At 39.4% G+C, this 19,935-nt stretch overlaps 1 protein-coding gene across 2 annotated transcripts in view; it reads right to left on the reverse strand.

Annotated features, from left to right (window-relative positions):
• Positions 1-19,935, reverse strand: part of TES (testin LIM domain protein) — a 28,722-nt gene that overhangs the window by 1,800 nt on the left and 6,987 nt on the right. For both annotated transcript variants that reach the window (XM_037389593.1, XM_037389592.1), the window contains exons 2-6: positions 14,844-14,929; positions 6,600-6,852; positions 5,087-5,422; positions 1,581-1,796; positions 847-1,005 (exon numbers count right to left, since the gene is read on the reverse strand). In XM_037389593.1, the coding sequence (XP_037245490.1) occupies positions 847-1,005; positions 1,581-1,796; positions 5,087-5,422; positions 6,600-6,852; positions 14,844-14,929 (1,050 nt within the window). The remainder of the gene's footprint in view (positions 1-846; positions 1,006-1,580; positions 1,797-5,086; positions 5,423-6,599; positions 6,853-14,843; positions 14,930-19,935) is intronic.

Consider the following 19,935-nt stretch of genomic DNA (forward strand, 5'->3'; position numbering starts at 1 on the left):
CATTGGCAGCTGTAAAGCAATGCCAAAGGATTAAAGGTTACCAGAAAGTCTTGGATGTAATTTATCTTAAAATCTGGTTGTCAAAAAATTAACATTTATATTTAAAGGAAGTTAATGTTTTAAGAGAAAGAAAAGCCTCTCCAAAAGATAATTCCTCACACCAACCTCAGAGGATTATTAACTGCCAGCTAGAGATAATAATTTTCCCCTCCATTGAGTACATGAATAGTCTAGATGCACATTAGATCAAACTCCAAACTAACAGCCAATTAATTGGTAGATATGAATGGACCTTCATCTCTGATTAGAGTTCCTAGCGTAATTAGGAATCAAGAACTACCAGCCTTTCCCAAATCTCTAGCTTTATCCCATCAGTCACTGTCCTTTATAACTCATGTGGTTAGAAATACAAAGAAAGCACCTAGATTGCAGTTGCCTACAGGCTTTTAGCCCACTAGCTGAAGTTGAATCCCACTGGTCACAATGAACTAAGATAGACACAAACTACATGTTTAGCAGCATTACTATCTTCACCTACTTTACTCCTCCTGTTACAAAATCCTGCTTCACCACTGGCAAAGATATTTTCAAAACAGCCTCCTCCCACCAGTGGCTTTTGTTCAAGTTTATAAAAGCAGACAAGTATTTAGTAGATTCAAAGTGTTTTTTTCAAAGGGGAAAAAAAGATAATTGACTTAAGCCTAAGCTTACATTCCACTTGTACTCTTCAGATACATCTACGGAGCTTGAAACTCGTATGTTCTCCCAATGTTACATACGAGTTTCAAGCTCCGTAGATGTATGTTCCCTTCTTTCACAAGGCCAACACACATGTAAGGGTCTTACCGCAGCATGGTTCTTCACATAGCAGGGTTTGCAGACTGGCTTGTCATTTACCATTACGTAGATTTCCCCAGCCAAAACACAATCACAGTCAAAACAGCAGAAGTGTTTCAGATGCCAGCTTTGACCTTCCGCTTGTGTGTATTCATTGCTGAATATTAGCTGTAAGTAAGATACAAACAAATATTGATATAGTCATTTGAATAGTATTCCTTTCAATAAAGCCTCAGGATGCCTTGTAATTTCCAAGGAGCTCCTCACGCACGATTCCACCATTTCAAGTAATTTCAACAACAAAAACAAAAGGCATTCACTTACTTGACCGTTTCCCAAAAGTCCCCATTTTGTTTATGAAGAGCCCATAGATGCCACAGGCTCCAGGCAGGCTGCTTGCTCACTGTGTGTCACACAAGGTGTGCTTTGGCAAGGTCCTCCACTTAGTGCCCTCCACAAACAGCTATGTAACTGGGACTTCATAGAAGAATTTGTACTCATGTATTACATCTTATGTCCCTGCAGACCACACAAACTGCCCATCAAACCCAAAGCAAAACTATGGATCTTTCTCAAAGTTGAGTGTCCGTATCAGTTTGAGTTCCTTGCAACTATGATCAGCTAAAACTGGTGAAAGCTGTAGGACAGACATCATGTCCCTACACCGAAATACTTTACTAAGTCATATTCACTTCTCATGGGAGCAAATGTGTGCTAAAACAAAGGTCTGGTATACTTCCTACCTCATCACATCCAGCACAGCGGGGTTTTTCACTATCACAATAATGTCTTCCACAGTACAGGTTACCATTCTTCCAGAAATAGATCATATCTACTAGAAGTTCACTGCAGGTGCAACAGACAAAACAAGCTGGGTGCCACAGTTTGTCATATCCAGCACGTTCTGCGTAGACAGCTGGGTCACCTTCTTTCATGTTCAGTTTGCAGCGATAGCAGGACTGGAAAGAGGTTATTGCCAAATTAAATAAGTCTTTGAAGACGTCTATTAAAAGCAAGTACATATTACTGACATATTTAATTCCACCTTCCCAGACCAAAATTAAAGCATTAGTTTACCCTCCCGTGATCAGACAGTAGCGTGACATGATGCCACAGTACAGGTTTAACTAAGCAGTTCAAGATGATGCACATTCTACTGACATTGCACTAGTGTTACTAAATGGATTACTGTATTTCGCCATATTCACCTTCTTGCAGCTACAGTCCATTCTTAGAAAAAAAAAAACAAACAGGCAATTAAAACGGGATGTTATGTTCTATAAGCCTTACATACTGAAGAAAAAAGAGCCTCCATCAAAGCTAACCAGCTACACTATGACTAGAACAAATGACAAGAAAACAGCTGTCCTTATAGGTCGTGAGAAGATCAAGTCGAATCTGTACCACTGGTGAGGAAAAAAAAAATCATTTGTGAGTATTTCAAATTCATTCTGTTTAAAGCTGTGTTCTAGAGATGCTAGTCACTCATGGCTGTTGTCCAACAGTCCATGATTAACGATCTTGGAATTGGGAGCGTGATTATGGAAAAGGGACTACAAAGTTTATGAACACAGCTACACTACTAGTCATTTCAAAAAGTTAACAGTCTGTCTTCTGTCCTACATCTGCTTACAGGCAGGGTTTTCTCATCAAGTCAAAAAACACAGGTTGTTTAGGTTACTGAAATAAGAATTTTTATGTACACTTTAACCACCAGTTTGGCATTTCCTGTACTCCAGCAGACTGGGCTGAACATCCTGGGAAGGTTTACGCTATGATTTACATCACGACAAGCCCAGCCATAAATGGCTTTTCTAACTCGGCGTGTGTGTGTATATACACATAAAAAATTAAAATAAATGGAAAAATAAAAAGTGTCTCAGCTGTAAGGCATATTGATCAGATCCCCATATTTCAGACAAGCGATTTCAAAGTATACAAAGGAAGACATCAAAAGGGGAAGAAGCACAGCATGAAAGGGGAAGTGTAAATATGTATGTATATAAAGCTTCTTGACTCTTCTTTCTACTTCAGACCTCACACTCCAAGAGAAGCCAATTGGAAGGTTTAGTAGTTGCATGGACCCAGATAAGAGCAAGCCGATTCATTTACCTATCATTTGTAACATCCCCAGCCTAGGTGGTTGAAAGGTGCATAAAGAGATTTGCTTCTTTACAAGACTAAAATATGCTGAATATCCATTTTTCTGTTATTCAGCTTTCAGTCACGGTGAAACAGATCTATTTTTTTTTTTTTTTTTAAACAGAAGCAATTATTACATGTATATTTACATTAATAGCTGAGAGCTGGTTGGTTGTGTTTTGTTGATTTTTTGAAATCATGTTTAAAGGAATTGCAATCCATTCCTACAATGAAATATAATTTTTCAAGACATTCTATTTACTACAGCTATGGGAATATATGCTTTCAGATTCAGTCTGAACAAAAACATACAAGAAAACATGGAGAGCAAAGATGCAGAACTAATAGAAAAAAGCATAGACAAGGATGACAATTCTTCTGCAAGGCATTTAAGAGCTCTTCTTTGTATTGGTTTATTTTGAACTGTTAAAAAAAAAGATGTTGAGATAATGTTATAGCACATAACTAAGACTAAGTCACATTGCAGAAATCAGACAAAAAAAAATGCTTCAAAATAATCTCTCTAAACGCTGATTATTTAGCCCAGGGTAAACTCAGTACCTGACAACAGATAAGCAACTCAAATATTCACTTACACTATTAAACACTTCTAAGTCTCCTAAACCACAGCCCACAGTGGTGAGGTATGCCTGGCCTAAACAGTAGGAGGTATATTCAGGTGCTCAAGTAAGAAAAGTTTTGAAGCAATAAATAGGTGTAATGTATAAACAAAACACCTGTTGATGCAATTGCTCAAGAGGACAGAGAGCATCCTGCCCTTGACTTAACGTAGTCCAGGCCAGCTGGCCAGCAGGGTACAATGCAAGGTATGTATTTCTGTAGGTCTGTCTTGAGGAGAAAAGTGAAGAATTGCTCCGGTGAAACCAAAGTAACCCAGCAGAAGAGGCTGCATGAATGCAGAATGACAGCAACTTAATCCACAACAAAATAATGTTTTAGTATCTTAGAATCTCCATGACAAGATAATGGCAAAAATAACTGAATAATTAAATCTAAAAAGTAGCTACAGGTAACCAAATGGCACAGCATACGGCTATTTATGGTAGGTGCACATGTTCAAAGCTAAAGTGTTAATTTTATATTCCATATTAATTACGCTAGAAGAAATACACTGTCAGTTTAAAAAACACAAAGACACACCAAGTACACCACACCCCCCAATAACACCGAAAGCTATATTCTACAGCCATGTTAACAAATAACTTCATCTCCATCTAGAACTCATTAATTTTCTGTATGTAATCTGGACACAAGTAATTTTTGTGATTCATACATATGATAGCAACACAGCTAGAAATCAAGTTATAGGAGCTTTTGCAATTCTGAAGTGAAGGTCTACCTTCACTAAATTAGCCTAGTTACTTCAGTAATCCTACCCCTATTTTGTATTCATAATTGGTAGCAGAGAAGTAGTTAGCAAAATATGTCAGAAATACTGTATTATGGCTACAGTTTAGAAACATCAAGGAAAACTGGGTAATTTTACACACCTTTTTTTTGTTGAGCTATTACAAGGCACAAATCAGATGCCAGAGGAAAAAATACATCAAAAATAAAACTGATCTGATTATGAAAAGAAGGCTAGTCAAAACAGCTGTTATACCGTTTGGTTTGATGGACATGGGAGGGAGAAGTGTTACTTTAAAGTTAAATGAAACTAAGAAATAATAAACAATTTGTCAAGCGAGTAATTTTGGTGCTCTTCCAAGAGAGGAGAAAACAGGATTCTAAAATTAAACTCTTCAAGAGGAGAAAAGCATAGCAATTAGTCTGTAGGACTACAGAAGTTTCTTGATTATTATTCTGTAAGAGCCACCCTACTATACTGTATCTCCAAGCTAAGGTGTTTTTGCAATGAGGATGGAAAGGTCACCTAGGAAGTTATTTGCTGCAATGTCCTAAATATGGTCAGAAACGAGGGTTCTGTGCAGGCATTCACAACATTTTCCAGTTCCCCTTCTTTCTTTCCCTCCCCAGATTTTCACTATTCCAAGTTAACAGAAGACTTACTTGGGTTTAAACAACCAAAGAGAGCACATGGATGACAATATACCTTCTTATTTTATCTTTCCTTTCTTATACTTACATACTGAGATGCCTTCTGATCTGGGGACTTGTCCTCCATCACTCCTACAGCAGCTGAAGTGCCTCTGTCACCATTGTTCAAGTTATCCTTCTCAGTGCCTCTCTTTTCCACCTCACCGGGGAGCTTGACATCTCCTACGCCAAGTGCCTCGTTTTTGTACTTCTTCACAAACTGTTCCATCTGCTTAACTTCATTGGGGGAGAGCTCATGGCATTTTGAAGGATCCTGATCATGAGCAGGCAGCTGCTTAGCCAACTGCTTCTTCCTGTACTGTGCGCCTTCTGAGCCAGCAACAGGCTGCTTCTCCTTCGGTAGCATCTGCATATACTGTCTAGCCTGAACCAGGAGGAATTAGATATCAGATGCCATTTCAACTATAGACCCATCCTTTTAAGAAAACACATGACTAAAATAATCTCTACTGTTGTTAGCGACAGTAAAATTTGTCAAAACAAGGTTTTTTCCATAAATATTAAGCTTCTGAAACACAGTAGATGGAGATAAAATACGGCAGCTGCATTAATTGGCTTCTTCCCAGAGTAAAAGATAGGCTTCTTTTTAAGCCTTTTACAACATGCAGAACAGAGTTATTCCTTCTCAGAGTAAGTAACATTTACACAGCACCTTGTGTCTTCAAAGCTATCTAAAACTGCTGATAATCAGTATAGCTTTAAAAATGTAGAAGCTGAATTAGTCTGCCTGGGGCACACAGCCCATTGCATAAATAATTCTAGCTAAATAAAGGAAAAAAAAAAAAAGTGCTCCAGTTTTAAGAAAGCAAGGACAAGCCTAGAAATCAAAGTGCTAACTGAATGTTAAGTAACAGTTGATCTAGATGCACAAGGTTTGATTAAATCACTGAAAAAGGGTATTTTGAGAGGTAGGTCAGAGGTAACGCAATTGTGGCACGGATCACAAGACACTGCAGTAGAGCAAATTAGCAATCAAAGTTTGAGAAGTGAAGCAAAATGTTCAGAAGGCTATCTACCATCTCATACTTCAGCTGAAAACATACTGGAAGAAAGCTGCTTTTTTAGATGTCAACACTAACCTTGTTCTTACCATATACAGTAAAAGCTATATGCAAGACTGAGTGTTCCCTTTAACGTTAAACAATAACATACATTGTTGCGGGGTTGTTTTGTTGTGGGTTTGGTTTTTGTTTTGTGGGGTTTTTTTAAATTATTTTTCCTTTTAAGCCCACACTCCATGCAAATTTTTCAAGTTTACTAAAATAAGGCAGGTTAGAGAAACTGGACTCCAGGGAGTTAGCAGATAACACTTAATCCTATCTATTAAAAACCACCTCTCCCTGGTTCTCAAGAAGTTCCATAGACAAGCATCCACATCTGCAAGATGACAGAGGCAAGGCTCATTGAACAGGCACCACATTTTCAGTTTTGAGGAAGAAAAGAAGATCACAACAAGCAAATTTATCCTTCTGGTAAGCTCTGCTTCTCTATCTTCCATCAACTCCTGCCTTGAACATGAAGAAAGAGTGAGTTGGACTTACAAGCGTCTGATTCTGAACAGGAGGAGCCCACTCATAAGTCACAGTATTGATGGATATGTTCTTCTTGGCTGGCACTGGATTAGTCAGTATCATTACATTGCGTTTATACATGGGAATGCCATCATTCTTCAGCTTTGCAATAAGGGTTGTGTATTTTGTATCTTCAAAGAGTTTCCCAACTTTCCGATCTTCCTCATTGCTTGTGAGGACATCATGCTCTTCCTGACCACATTTGCAGTTGCGGCATATTTTTCTGAAATTTATGGAAATAGCAACAAAGTTACAGTCTCAGCTGAAAATTACATCCCACAACAGCTGCACACCTAGTAACATCACTGGGAACTCAAAACCTTGTTATGCTTTGGTTATGGAGTACAGAGTTAATTCTGCAGTATGTCAAGCACCTCTTTAGCACATTCTTCATTTCTCCTGTTGTATTATTTATATTCTTTGTTCACAGAGATTGTGATCAGATGGATATCTGTCAACTACACTAATGCATTTTGAATATGATGCTATATCATTCCTTCAGTTGCATCTCAGTACTGATCACACACATACATGTCCACTATCATCCCACTTGCCAGATTTATTATGGTTACCCACCCATGAGTTCACTTAAATGCATCAACATGTTCCCTCCAGCAATCATTTATTTGGGCTTTTAGTTTTTTAGGTTCTCTTTATATACTCAAAAACACGCATACTATACTATTTTCTTCGTATGCATTTCACTGCATGCATGATCATGCGGTTAACCCAGGGTTGCTATCAAGTAGAAACAAATATTTCCTAGAAAGGAAAAAAACCCACATACAGCCATATATACAGTGCAATTGCACCAAGTTCTGTTCAAAGTTCAACATTTAAAAGAGAAGATGAAAGAAAAGCAAAATGCTTACACAGACAAGACCTTTCAAACAGCTCTGAACCAAGTCAGAGGTATTCTGGCACACGCTGTACAAAGAATTTTCACAGATAACATCCTTAAAAGGTAGAAGGCTTTACTTAGATATAAATGGTATTCTTTCATATGCAACACATTTGAACTTCTTTGATTATGGGATATTAGAGAGTAATTTATTACCTTAAGCATAATTAAACAATTCACATATAATAAACAGAACCTTGGATTATACAAGCTATTTTCCTATTTATTAATGGCTTCCCCAGAGCTTCAGTTCAAAGCACAGTCAGCCACAGTACATGGAAATTAGTGAAGCTGGATGTTAACTGAAGGTTCTTATTATACCAAGAAAACAGGTCAACTTTCTGGATCTCTAGAGTTTAAAGAAAAGTAGTATTTTACTTCATTATTGATTCTTCACATAGTGAATAGTGAAAAATCACTACCTATAAAATGCTTTTCAACCCTGTTTGCCAAAACCACATCAAACTAATATTGTTCTGCATCTTGTTTTCTAAAGTCTTGAAGGCAAGATACATACCCCTGAAGGCACCTAACAGTCAAGACAGAACAGACAAGAACATGCCATGACTAGAGCAGGCCCATTAGGTGATGGGAAAGGAGGAAAGGAGGAGGACCTGCGTACAACTGGTTATGTGAAGTGACACACAGCCAGCACCAAAGATACGCACCACATACGTACATCACTTTATGATGTGGGGTACTATCACTTCAGCGTGTGATGGATGCTGCCCTGCTCATGCGATTATACAACTGCAAGTTGTGTTAACTGAAGTTAAGTCCACTCCACATGAAAATAGCTAACACTGCAACAGAAATAAGCCACTGAGAAAACAACAAGCAAAATAAGAACATTAAGCAGAACCAACTCCACTTTGCAACCCATAAAAACCTAAAGAAATCAGTAATTGAACTTTAGGCTGTCTGACAGCTTGCATGACTTCCAACTCATCTCCACAACAGCAAAGATGCACAGAATTTCAAAGCTGGTACTCAACTGGATACCTAGCAAACACTAAACACTCTGCAGTCTCCCAGCTTACCAAAACATTCAGGCATGAAGTAGCGTTACCCATTACACCTAAATGCTGTACTATGCACCTCAAGCACTTGTAACAAAATTTTGCAAGATACTCAGCATCAGTCTGTATGAGTCCTTTACCTAGCCAACACTTAAGAGACTATTTAATAAAGAAATTTATATTCACTTTGCTCATCTTAAGGCATACATATGATTATACCTTATTACCAACTCTCAATCATGTCTTCTTTGACATCTGAGGTGACAAAAATCAGACCTTACACTTTACAGGTTTAACTCATTACTACATCATGACCATCATGCAGCTATATGTCTCACAGCACACATGCAACTCAAATTCAAGCAGTTAGTACAGTCGAGCAATAGCTTACCAGATATTTTCTTCACTTTTTCAGCTTAAGTTATTAGCAATAGTAAGCCTCAGTTTTAGTCTTGCCTCTTCATGGGATGTGATCCCATAACATTGGTGAATGAACTGATATTCTTGGTTAACCCGTACAGACTCATTTAAGTACGGCCTTGCAATCCAGAACTACTCCATTTGCAAGACAGATCTCAGTAAATACAATTCATATTGTTGTTCTGTCTGCATGGTCACAGCAGCAGTGTGACAGTTTGTGCAGTTCCCCCCACTTTGTACATCACCCAGGTGTGCTGAAGCAGCACTGACAGCCTGCAGAGACAAGATCGTCCTTTTTTTTTTTTGCTCTCACTACCTCACAAAATTGCATAACTATTTTCTAGTAGTATTCTCTCAGGATGCAAAAGAGCTTTGAGTTTCTGTTTCCAACTAGGAGAACACCAACTCATTTGTTTTTAATCATCCTCAGTCCCACCTTGAAGGCTTAGTATGTTTCACTAAGTTTGGTACCCATGAGCGATTTCCTGTTGTCCTGATAACTAGATGAACAGATAGTTGCAAAGTGAAAACATACAATTTGTCCTCAGGTCCCACTGAAAACCAGCACTACTGTGATACTAATCTCCTCCCACCCCAGACTTAATTAAGAATTTGATAGTGTACACTTCAGTCTAATGTGGTCTCCCTGCTCTTTCAAGATAAGCGAATGACCCTTTGCCTACCTGGAGTTTGCAAGGAGCTGTTACAGAGGCTACGTTACAAAATTACAAGTGTAGTGGTCCTGACATTAGAGCTTGTGGATAATTAAGTCTCCAAATGCAGGAGAAAACAATCCAGAAATTATGTGAAGAATGTTGAGTCACAACTGATGTCAGCATCTCTCAGTAAGAGGGAAAATCCCCTAAACTGTTGCTATTTCCCCTGCTCCCCAAATATCCCTTAGATCTCAGCCACATGAAAGTATCTATGCACTGCTAACAACCGAAAAAAAGTTTCCTGTCTTGATTTATAAACCCTTTTCTTGAAAAATTTCCAGTCCTAAAAGATACCCAGTTGACATTTACATACATAACTCTTCCTGCATAGTACTGTTCACAATTTATTCATGCCTTCTGCCACAAAGTTGCTATATCAGAGTCCTGTTCATTAATCACTCTCCCTTCTCCAGAGGGAATATGGCCAATTACTTCTACTCAGAATAGATCAGCCAGTCATTTCTTTGACTAGAATATAGCTATCTTACGAAGCAACTCCATCCTATTGCCTAAAACTTAAGAGTTCGCAAGTCCATCTGATAACTGATGCTGAATTTTTATTTTTGGTGTTAAAGCAAATACCTTACATATGCCAGGAAAACCAGCTGCTATTATATAAAAAAAGTTAAGTCTATACATAAACACATATCTCCTTTGGCTCTTATCAGTAAGACAGGCAGTGAGAATTTCTTATTCTATCTGCATTCTCAGAAAGGTTTTCCCTTCACTTGAGGATATTCAGCAGGATCCCTACTAAAGGGGGTATTAGGGACTCCTGCTTATGTGTTCACAGCTCTCAGGACCGTCTCAAGACAGCAAAGGAGAAAAATATTCCTCCAGTCAAATCTCAGCAATTTGGGAAGCTTTTCCCATTCAAAACATGGAAGATAGGGAAGAAGCTTCAAAATTTGTGGAATTAGAAGTTGCATATTACTGTAAAAGGCAGATCCAGTAGATTATGCCTTGGTTCCACATTTTGGGTGGGTAGAAAGAGGAAGAACAAAGGTAAATAGAGTCCACCCTCTTTCCCAAGCTGGTGAATTCCTGCATCCTGGATGTTCACTGGCAGCAAGGATGAAACACTTCTAGCTCCTTCTCCAAAACCAAGTGTCAGCCATCCTCCTACTTTTCTGTGGTTTGGTGTATGGAGAAGAAATATAATTCTGATCATGACCCCTCCTACGCTGGCTTTGCAGTGGCTCCTGGCACCAGAAGGTAGCAGCTGCAAGAGAAGGCTTCAACAAACACCTGGCAAGTCCCGGCTTGTGCCCTCCATGCAGAAAGACCTTCTTTCTATGATTCCTTTCATTATATTTTCTCGCTAATAATGCGGCTATAGCAACTGCAAATGCTTTGAGCTGTCAGCTGTAGTATCAGAAAATGTTAAAGCTCACTTAGAGCTCTCCCTGCCTTCCAGGGATTGTATTTGTGCAGAGAAGGCAGATGCTGAAAAAAGTCGTTCCCAAGCTTAAGGTTCTTGCCTCCAGAAGCTTTTTAATATCTTGGCAAGCCACACCAGAGACAATTACTACTTTCTGGTATACACACGACCAAGATAAATCAGAACCTTCCCTCCTGCTTTCAGCAATTTCTGACTCCTGTCCCACACTTCCCTCTAGTGGGAAACCCTAACCCAAAAGGAAACCCGCATCCGAGTAGCAATCCCTTACAGCCAGCCTGTCCTGCGGGCTCTGCGGAAACCGTTTTGAACTCTGAAAGGAGTTATAACACCTGAATTGAAAAGACCCTACCTGTTGCTACACTTGGAAGAAAGCATGTTTCTGAGGACAATTTTAAAAGCAAAAGCTATTAACCTACTGAGATAAAGCAGGTGATTGTTCACCCTTCAGCTGCCATTGTAGACTGCAGCTCTCATTGTATTAACTTTGTGTTCGGCTTGCAACACCGAGGCTTTTAGAATTTCAAAATTTAGGAACAAATTTTACTAAGGACTTTGTTTACCACCAGTTCTGTACTAGCCTAAATTAACAGTTCTGCACCTATATAACCATCCCACACACTGTGCCAGGAATTATAGCAAAGTGAAGAACACTTGCCACTCCGGAAGAAATATTTTCCAAATGCTTCCAGTACAGAGGAGAATGCGGTAGTAACTCTACAAAGCCCTGCTACTAGATAGGTATACTTTGATTATTATTTTTTTTCGTGCGCTTTCCAATCTGTCCCCTCAAGGGCAGAGCTGAGGCTCTTTTGTACAGAAAGAAGTTAACACCTTAGCTCTCCAAGGTACAACTGAGATTTCATTTATCAGACCGAGAATTGCTGAATCTCCTCAGCTGCCCCCAGGAGAGGGCAGTCCTCACACAGACCACAGCAAGGACAGCAGCCTGCAAGCACAACTGCTGCCTGGCTTACTGTACTGGCTTCCTCTTTTTTTGGACTCTGCCCGCACCTGAGCAAGTTAACTGGGGGTGTGCAAGAAGCTGGGAGAAGGCACAGCAGAGTCAGGTTTGCCAGAGGATACTCCATACCGTATAATGTCATGCTCAGCATAAGGCAGGGCCAGAGGGTGAAGAAGGCAGGGTTGCTGACAGCCAAAGTGGGCACTGCCTGGAGACTGGCTGGCCATGGGTCTGCTAGCGGGAGATGGCGAGTGATTGCCTTTGCATCACTTGCTCCCCCCTAATGCCTGCTTTCATCTATTAAACTGACTTTATTTCAGCCCGTGAGTTTTCTCACTGCTGTTTTTCCCTTTTCACTGCCCTACCCTGCTGTGAGGGGACAGGGAGTGAGCAGCTCTGTGGGCGCTTGGCTCCCGGCTGAGGTCAACCCACAATAGTTTTCTCCCCGCGCCACCCCTCCCCCAACATCTAACAGTTTAACTACAATCCCTACTTCAACACCTGTCTTTTACAGGTGAGTAATAGTGAAAATTAGTGATTAAACTTCAAATAATTTTGATCATTCATGTTATAAAGACAGTATTCTGTCTACTTGTGCTACAGTTTGCTTCTGCTTAAATTAGTTTGATTTTTAAGGCTAACAAGACTAAGTGAACAGGTATTTGGGGATAAGTCCCTTTCTGTTCAAGCGGTGGACTCAAATCCCTGTATCATGCAAAGCATATTAATATAATTTTTTTTCTTTGAAAACTGCTTACACAAAACTGATTTCAGACTTCAGATTCACACTGTTGCTGTTCACAGTAGCAGCTCTCCTAGAAAAACAGCTATTTTCTAACCCATTCTTCAATTGCCTCAATAGCTAACTTTTCAACAGTTTCAGAGGTATGTGCCACATTGGGTCTAACACCTCAATGATGCTTCTCAGGCTGCTTCCAGGTACCCTATTTACCAGGTCTACCCCATATAGATTAGATTTCCAAATTAAAACCAGTGACTATTTAGTTATCCTTATGCCTTTTTCTTACTTGCTTTTTAATCCACTGCTGTCTACAAGCTCTTGCTTTCTAGAAGAGATGCTGCTCTGACAAGCTATGTATTCAGGACCTGGCACAATGAGCCCTACCCACAGAGGCACTGTGAAATGTGCATAAAGAAGAAACACATGCAAAACCCTCCAAATACACACACAGAAGCATACACATTCTAACTTGGAAATCATGCTATTATGTGACTAAATTGCTTTAGATATTTTCTTTCTTTTCATCCCAAATTCTTCTCGGCTAAAGAATAAGCTAGTAATTACAAAGTCTAACAATGGGAACTAAGAAAAGAGAGGACAAAAAGGAAGAGTTCAAAAAAGTTAACTGGACTAATCTTTGGTGGTTTTTTTTCCTTCCTCACTCGTGATTTCCCCATCTATCACACTGACTATGAACAACAAGCTTTCAAGTAGAAAGTGACATAATTTCTCATCTAGCCATGGATAAGCAGTGCTGTTTACTCCTGCGTTTTTTTTATTCTGTCTTATTGAATTACCTACACACATTAACTGTGTACAGTTTTATTTTACCAGTACCTCTACACAAGTCCCCTTTGTGACTGAGTGCGTATTAAAAGCCTTCCATAAACTAATAATTTAATTTTTTTTTACCTTTGGATGGTCATGTTTATTTATTAGTGTATCACTGCTTCCTGCTCCATGCCATTATTTGTAACTTATCTCTATAGCTACATATTACAGACACATAACCAAGAAGCTACATCCTCATCAGCTGTGGTCTGTTTGGTTTTCTTCTAAACCGAGTCTCAGCTACAAGTCAAATTCTTGGGCAAAGATGTAAAATCTCCAAGGCCTTATCTGCACCTGCCACTATGGCTGGGATATAAAGCCTACCTTAAAAACAAAACAAAACAAAACCAAACCCACAAAATAAAACCCTACTGCAGACAGAGATATGACTGTAGCTAAATTGCATTGGTGAAACGTAATAGTTTTCATTGCTAGCACATACTATTGTTACTAACAATTATTTTTAAGTACTTTCCAGACTGCTCCCTTTGAGAGATTTTTATTTTTTTAAAATCAGAATCGCTAAGCTGCATCTTAAAGCACACCCAGTATGATCAGTGAACTAGGCTAGCTAGACATATACATGTATATTAATTCTGTTTTGGCAGAACAATAAAGGTCTTAATGGAATACAAAGTTCCTGCAGAAGTAATGGCATATACCACAACATAGAGTATTTACTGTTACTGTCATCAAATCTTACTGGATTAGGAACAGTGCATCATCCAAGGCCAAGTACTATCTAACTTATTTGAATTATGACACCTCTTCCCCCTCCAAGTCATTTGTAGCATATGCAACGTTTCAACATAGATAATTTTACCTAAAATCTCAGATCAAAGCATACATATTTGGTCAGGAGCTGAGAAAGCATTTTATTACTAAGATGACGCACACTTCTTCCCTTTCATCTCTCTTACTGTAGGGACAGAGATGTTTTTACAAACCTACTTGAATTGTTTATTAAGATAAAGCAAATACTTCAGCAGAAGTACTACCACTGACTTCAGTGCAGATGAAACATGTTTATAAGTGATTACATACTTATACACTGTTGTAAAGCAGTTGAGAAGCCCTGGTCCTGAACCTAGACACAGCTTCTTTAAAGCTTCTGAATAGTTCAATTGAAAGAGAGAAAAAAAGCAGTTACTTAGACATTTGCATACATGTGCCAAGATCTGCAGTGCTGATTCATAGCTTAGAGACATCTGGTGTCACTTACCTCCAGAAATGAAGCTCAAATCCTTCACATTTATCCTTGCATTTTAAGCAGGGGGCACCAAATCCTTGTTCGTGGCCCAAGCCCATCTGTGTACAGAGCAAGACGACTACAGTGAGCTTAAAGACATATGCTGCATTATTACTGCCTTTATAATCTATGATCCACAATGAAAACAACAGATCAAGCATTTGACTAAACTGACATCAGGACAGTATTGTGGGGCACACTCACCTTTCCACTGTGCCTACGGAAGTGACCAGTGTTTGTACAAGCATGTTCATAGGGTTGAGTTAGCAGGCAGAAAGTTAGCCTTGGCCAAAACCAAGTATTTTTCTGGTGACTTGCCCCCTCACCCCCAGCCTAGCTTGCTCTGCAAACTTCACACGAGGCAAGAAGCAGTTTTTTTCCAAGCCCTTCCTTAGGTCTGTGGCTGTGAAACCACAGCCAGTGAGGCCATTAAGACATCAAGTCAAAGGACATTTAACCCAGCTGTCAGGACAAAGTAATTTGCAGTACATGACTTGGCAAAATACAAGAGATCAAGAAGTAAACAGATTCCACGTTCACATACACTAAGCTGGGCATCTGATAGGAATAATAAAAAAAACATTTAAGTGATTAGTCTAATAATTTCCACATATACTTGAGACTACTCTGATAGCAACTGAAAGCAGAACATACTCTTTACAATTACATTTCAGCTGGACTAATACCAGCTTGCTTTCTGAGGAGAAAGAGAAACAGCACAGTTAGTGAAAGCAATGACCATAAATGATATGCAGAGGGTTTCATTGTGAAAAGGTTAAAAGGACAGATGACCAATTCATAACGCAGAGGAAATATGAGAGACTATAAAAACCAGTACAGAGTAAAGGCCAAGTATTCACACAACATATCAACACATCAGCAAATCTGAGTAACAGCCAATGGAAATTTGAGGTGAAAAAATAAAGACACCAAGCACCGTAACTTATACATTCAGCTAATACAAATTTTAAACTCCTCACTCCGGCTCTTTAAACCTTTGGGGAATGTTGCTTTTAAATCAGACAGATGAAGGACATGGAACTGTGGCAGCTCATGCCCAACATGCAGAGGGGGAACCCATTCCCACACTCCCATCCACTGCTCCAGCAACGTGAGAATGGTCCCAGTTAGCTGTGGGTAGATGCAGTGGGAGGGATGGTCACGAAGGAGGCCACTCACCTATAGATTTGCTTTTACCATGAGTAGAAAGTAAATTATAGCTGACAAGTTCTGGTATTAATCTTAGTTCTGACAACAATACAATGCCAGGGTTAGATGTGGTGATAGAGTTTTACTATTAAGACGTTTGTGATTTACTCTGAGAAGTCACACTGCTACTCTTGTATGTACAAGGATACAAACACCTCCAGTTTCAACTTGTTCTGTCCAAAATGAAGGAACAGATTATTAACAAGCCACCTGCTCAACACAGAGAGCATGGTAAGATTCAGAGAAGCCCGTGCTTTCTGTTATTTTATAATTTGAAGGATCACTACTGCCTCCACAGTCATTAGATATCCCTGAGGAAATTACAAAGTCTTCCTGCAAATTAAGGTCTATTTAGGGAGGTCAGATACTTTGGCAGCTGTTAACCTACTGCTTGCAACTGCAGGGATGGACAGAGGGACATGAAATTATTTCTTCCTTTCTTATCTGGAAGAAGAAATACAAGCATGCTGTGATCATGGTGACATCTTTGACAGCCTAAGGGCTCAAGAAGTTCACATGATACAGACACTAACCTGAACTCAGACCAGTAGACATCTAAATAAACATAATTTTAAAAATTAAGTTCTTTCATCAACTATCAAATTTTTGTCTGTGTTGGATATATAAAGCTAACATGTTAATAAAAATTCATCTTTACTGAAGATGGGTGCTTACAGTGGTTTTCTCATCTGGAATGCAGAGCCCCACTGTATGTACCTCACGTATATACACACCATACCCCATGCACAGACACTGTACCTAAGAAAACAACTGAGCACTCTTGTCACACATGAGGAGAACAATATTGGCCAAGACGTTATCTAAAAAGAAAGAGGAAGCTAAAGCAACACAGAACAAGCGCGTGGTTTGTTGGGGTTTTTTTTTGGGGGGACACAGGTTTTGTTTTTTGGTTGTTTTATTAAGTTACCCTCCCTAAAACCAGTTACACTTAAGATGTGCTTGCAGTGCCCTAAAAAACAAATGCTCCCTCCACGACCAAAACCCCATCCCTGCCCCTGCCCCCCCCAAATAATCAACACCAACATTAACCCATTCTCTCTTGCTGCTACTTAGCTACAAATTGGCATTATTTCTTTATGCTTCAGCTCTCCCCTTAAGAAGAACGGAAGGTGAAGAAAGGAGAATAATGGTAATTCTATTACTGTTGTGATTAAGCCTTAGAAACCTAGGACCATTTATGTATAGAGCGCTGTTGTACAGTACACAAAGAAATAGCCTTAACATTTCAAGAACTCTCAAAACAGAATCTGAAATGTAAGAAAAGGAAGGGGGGTTTTTTTTGCACCTTTAAAACATATCCATTTCCAAGCTTCCTAACCTTTAAGGGTTTTTTCAGCTAAAAACACCTCTCCAGAAGCAGATTCCTTCAGAAATACATGTTCCCTCCCCAGTAATAAAGAGCACATCATTAAGTAAATGCTTATACAGCTTGACACAAACTGAATTAGCAAACAAGATCTATATTTCAAAGCAAACCTTTCTCAGTTTGCTGCGAAACAGAAAGGATGCGACCTTTCTATATGCAATGTCTGCTCACCTTATGGAAAGGGTTTAGCTAGAAACTAAGGGGCACATTGAGAACCAAATTCAATGCAATTCCAGATGCACGCACAGCCTCTGCTTTTGTTCAGACAGAGAAACTATGTGGCTGCTTGCCAAAAATAAAGATATAAAACAACAGCACACAATGCTTTTGAGTTTGACTATCTGGAGGTCAGCGCATGTCAAATACGGCTCCACAGTCCTGTAACAAGACATCCTTCAATGGTAACGAAGCATCAGCTTCAGAAGTGACCATTTCTTCTTCAGTGTCTGATTCTGCTGTAATTTGGAAAATTCAAAGAGCCTAAAGCTGCAGCATGCATCTACTCCCCATGTCTTTTGAAGGATATGGCCACCCCCACGCTGAGCACCCAGAGGCAGAGCAGGCTGAGTGTGCACTGGAGTGGGAATGCATTCCTGGGAACAGGAGGGAATCAATTTTCCCCATAAATGGAGTTATGGAAGAAATGGTATAGATAGGTCAACTGAAATATTGCCAGAAGAAGGCTCCTGTCTGTCTACTGAAAATTTTCATTTTACAGAAAAAGCTATCCAAAACCATCTGGTATTACTAACATACCTAACATATTTACATAGTCCGACTACAGAAGACTATATAAATACAACTGAGATCATCCATTGCAAGCTGCTTTCAAGGTTAAATAGTCCTTAAGGACAAAGAATTTTAAATGGTTACAGCTAAGTGAGAATTAGTGAAAGACTGCCCCGTTTCACCTCAGACTGGAATCCAGTGCCAAAAGCTGGTTGTCTTTACATTAAGAAGTCATGTGTAGAAAAGCGCTTACTGTCAGTTTACAAATCCAAATGTTCCTATTTAAGTGTCTTGTTCTGATGTGCAAGAGAAACACAGCAGTTGCTATGAAATAGTTTAAACCTGCCTTATCAGCAGGGTTTATCATTAAGTTTCAGGAACATGACCAAGAATAAAAGTCCAAAAAGTCCCGTCTCTCCCTTCTATTAAACCTGCCAACAAATGTTGAAGTCCTGCTTTGCTGCAATTTTAAAATATTAATTTCAGAATTTGTATTCCTGTAAATACAGCACACTTCAGACATCAGACAACAAAACATCTCCCCACACAGGATGGTATGAAAATGCCAGTTTAGTCTGCAGACTGATACAAATGCAATTATACTTTGTCAGCTATTGTTCCTCTTATGTGGTAAAATATGGATGTTTGTTAGGAAGTTTGTTCCTTCATGGAGCAAACTGGGCCACAGCGCACAGCACGGCTGAAAAAAATGTTGTGATGAATGGAGGATTAGCTTTTTAATAGTTAAAGAAGTGTAACGTCACCGAACACAAGATTATTGTTGACAGTCACAGGAAAAACAAAAATAAGCCCCAGGAAATGTTAGATGAATTAAAATGTAAGCACAGTAGTTTTTAAAGCTTGCCTATACTTGCTTTTAATCAGCATAGATTATTTTAAGTTGAAAGGGCTCTCTGGAGGTCACCCAATTGCTCACAAAGAACAGATGCAATGAAATCATATTTGCCCAGGGCCGTGGCCAGTTGCTGGTTCAATAGCGCATTACAACACTGGACCACAGAGAGGAAAGAAAATCTAAGGTTTAACCTTAATTTCTCACACTGCAGCTTCTGCCCACTGTCTCTCTATATTATCACTATATATATATAGTCACTTTACAGTGACTAGAGTCCAATTCTGTCTTTTCTATTCCCTCCCGCTAAGCAGCTGAGCACAAACAATACAAAGAGTATCCTGGCAGAGTTCCACTGGAAGACCTTATTTTAATAGTTACCATTTAATAGTAATCACACCCAGTACATATATAGCCCTCAAATAAAGGTAGTTGCTCTGACCTTCCTGCCTCTTTACAAAGAAGCCCCTGGAGTACAGTGGTAAGAAGGTGGTAAAAGAGGAAGCTGTAACAAAATGCAGAAGTTCCACTTGGCATTTCTAGTCTCCTTCCCACCAGATCTGTTTTACCTCCTCAGTCCCACCAAAAGACCAGAGCTAACCTGGGTTTTGGCTGCTCTTCCTTCCTCTCCTTGAGGAGACTTCTGTAGCACCAGATGAGTGAGCTGTATTAGTCTTTTACTTTGCCACAGCCAGTAAGACACAATACCAGTATTTGCTGCTGCAGAAGATCAGAAGTCCTTCCACTGGTTGAGACCTCTCCAGAAACTGAAAGGTTGTGGCTATACAGCGAGAAAGTTGTCGTTAGTGGACTGCAATCATTAAGAGAGCGCCAGAACAGACTTAAAATTCTCTTCACTATCCTTTTTCCAGATCTTTCTGCTGTGT

This window comes from Falco rusticolus, chromosome 5, assembly GCF_015220075.1.
Source record: "Falco rusticolus isolate bFalRus1 chromosome 5, bFalRus1.pri, whole genome shotgun sequence".
NCBI classification, from domain to species: Eukaryota; Metazoa; Chordata; class Aves; order Falconiformes; family Falconidae; genus Falco; species Falco rusticolus.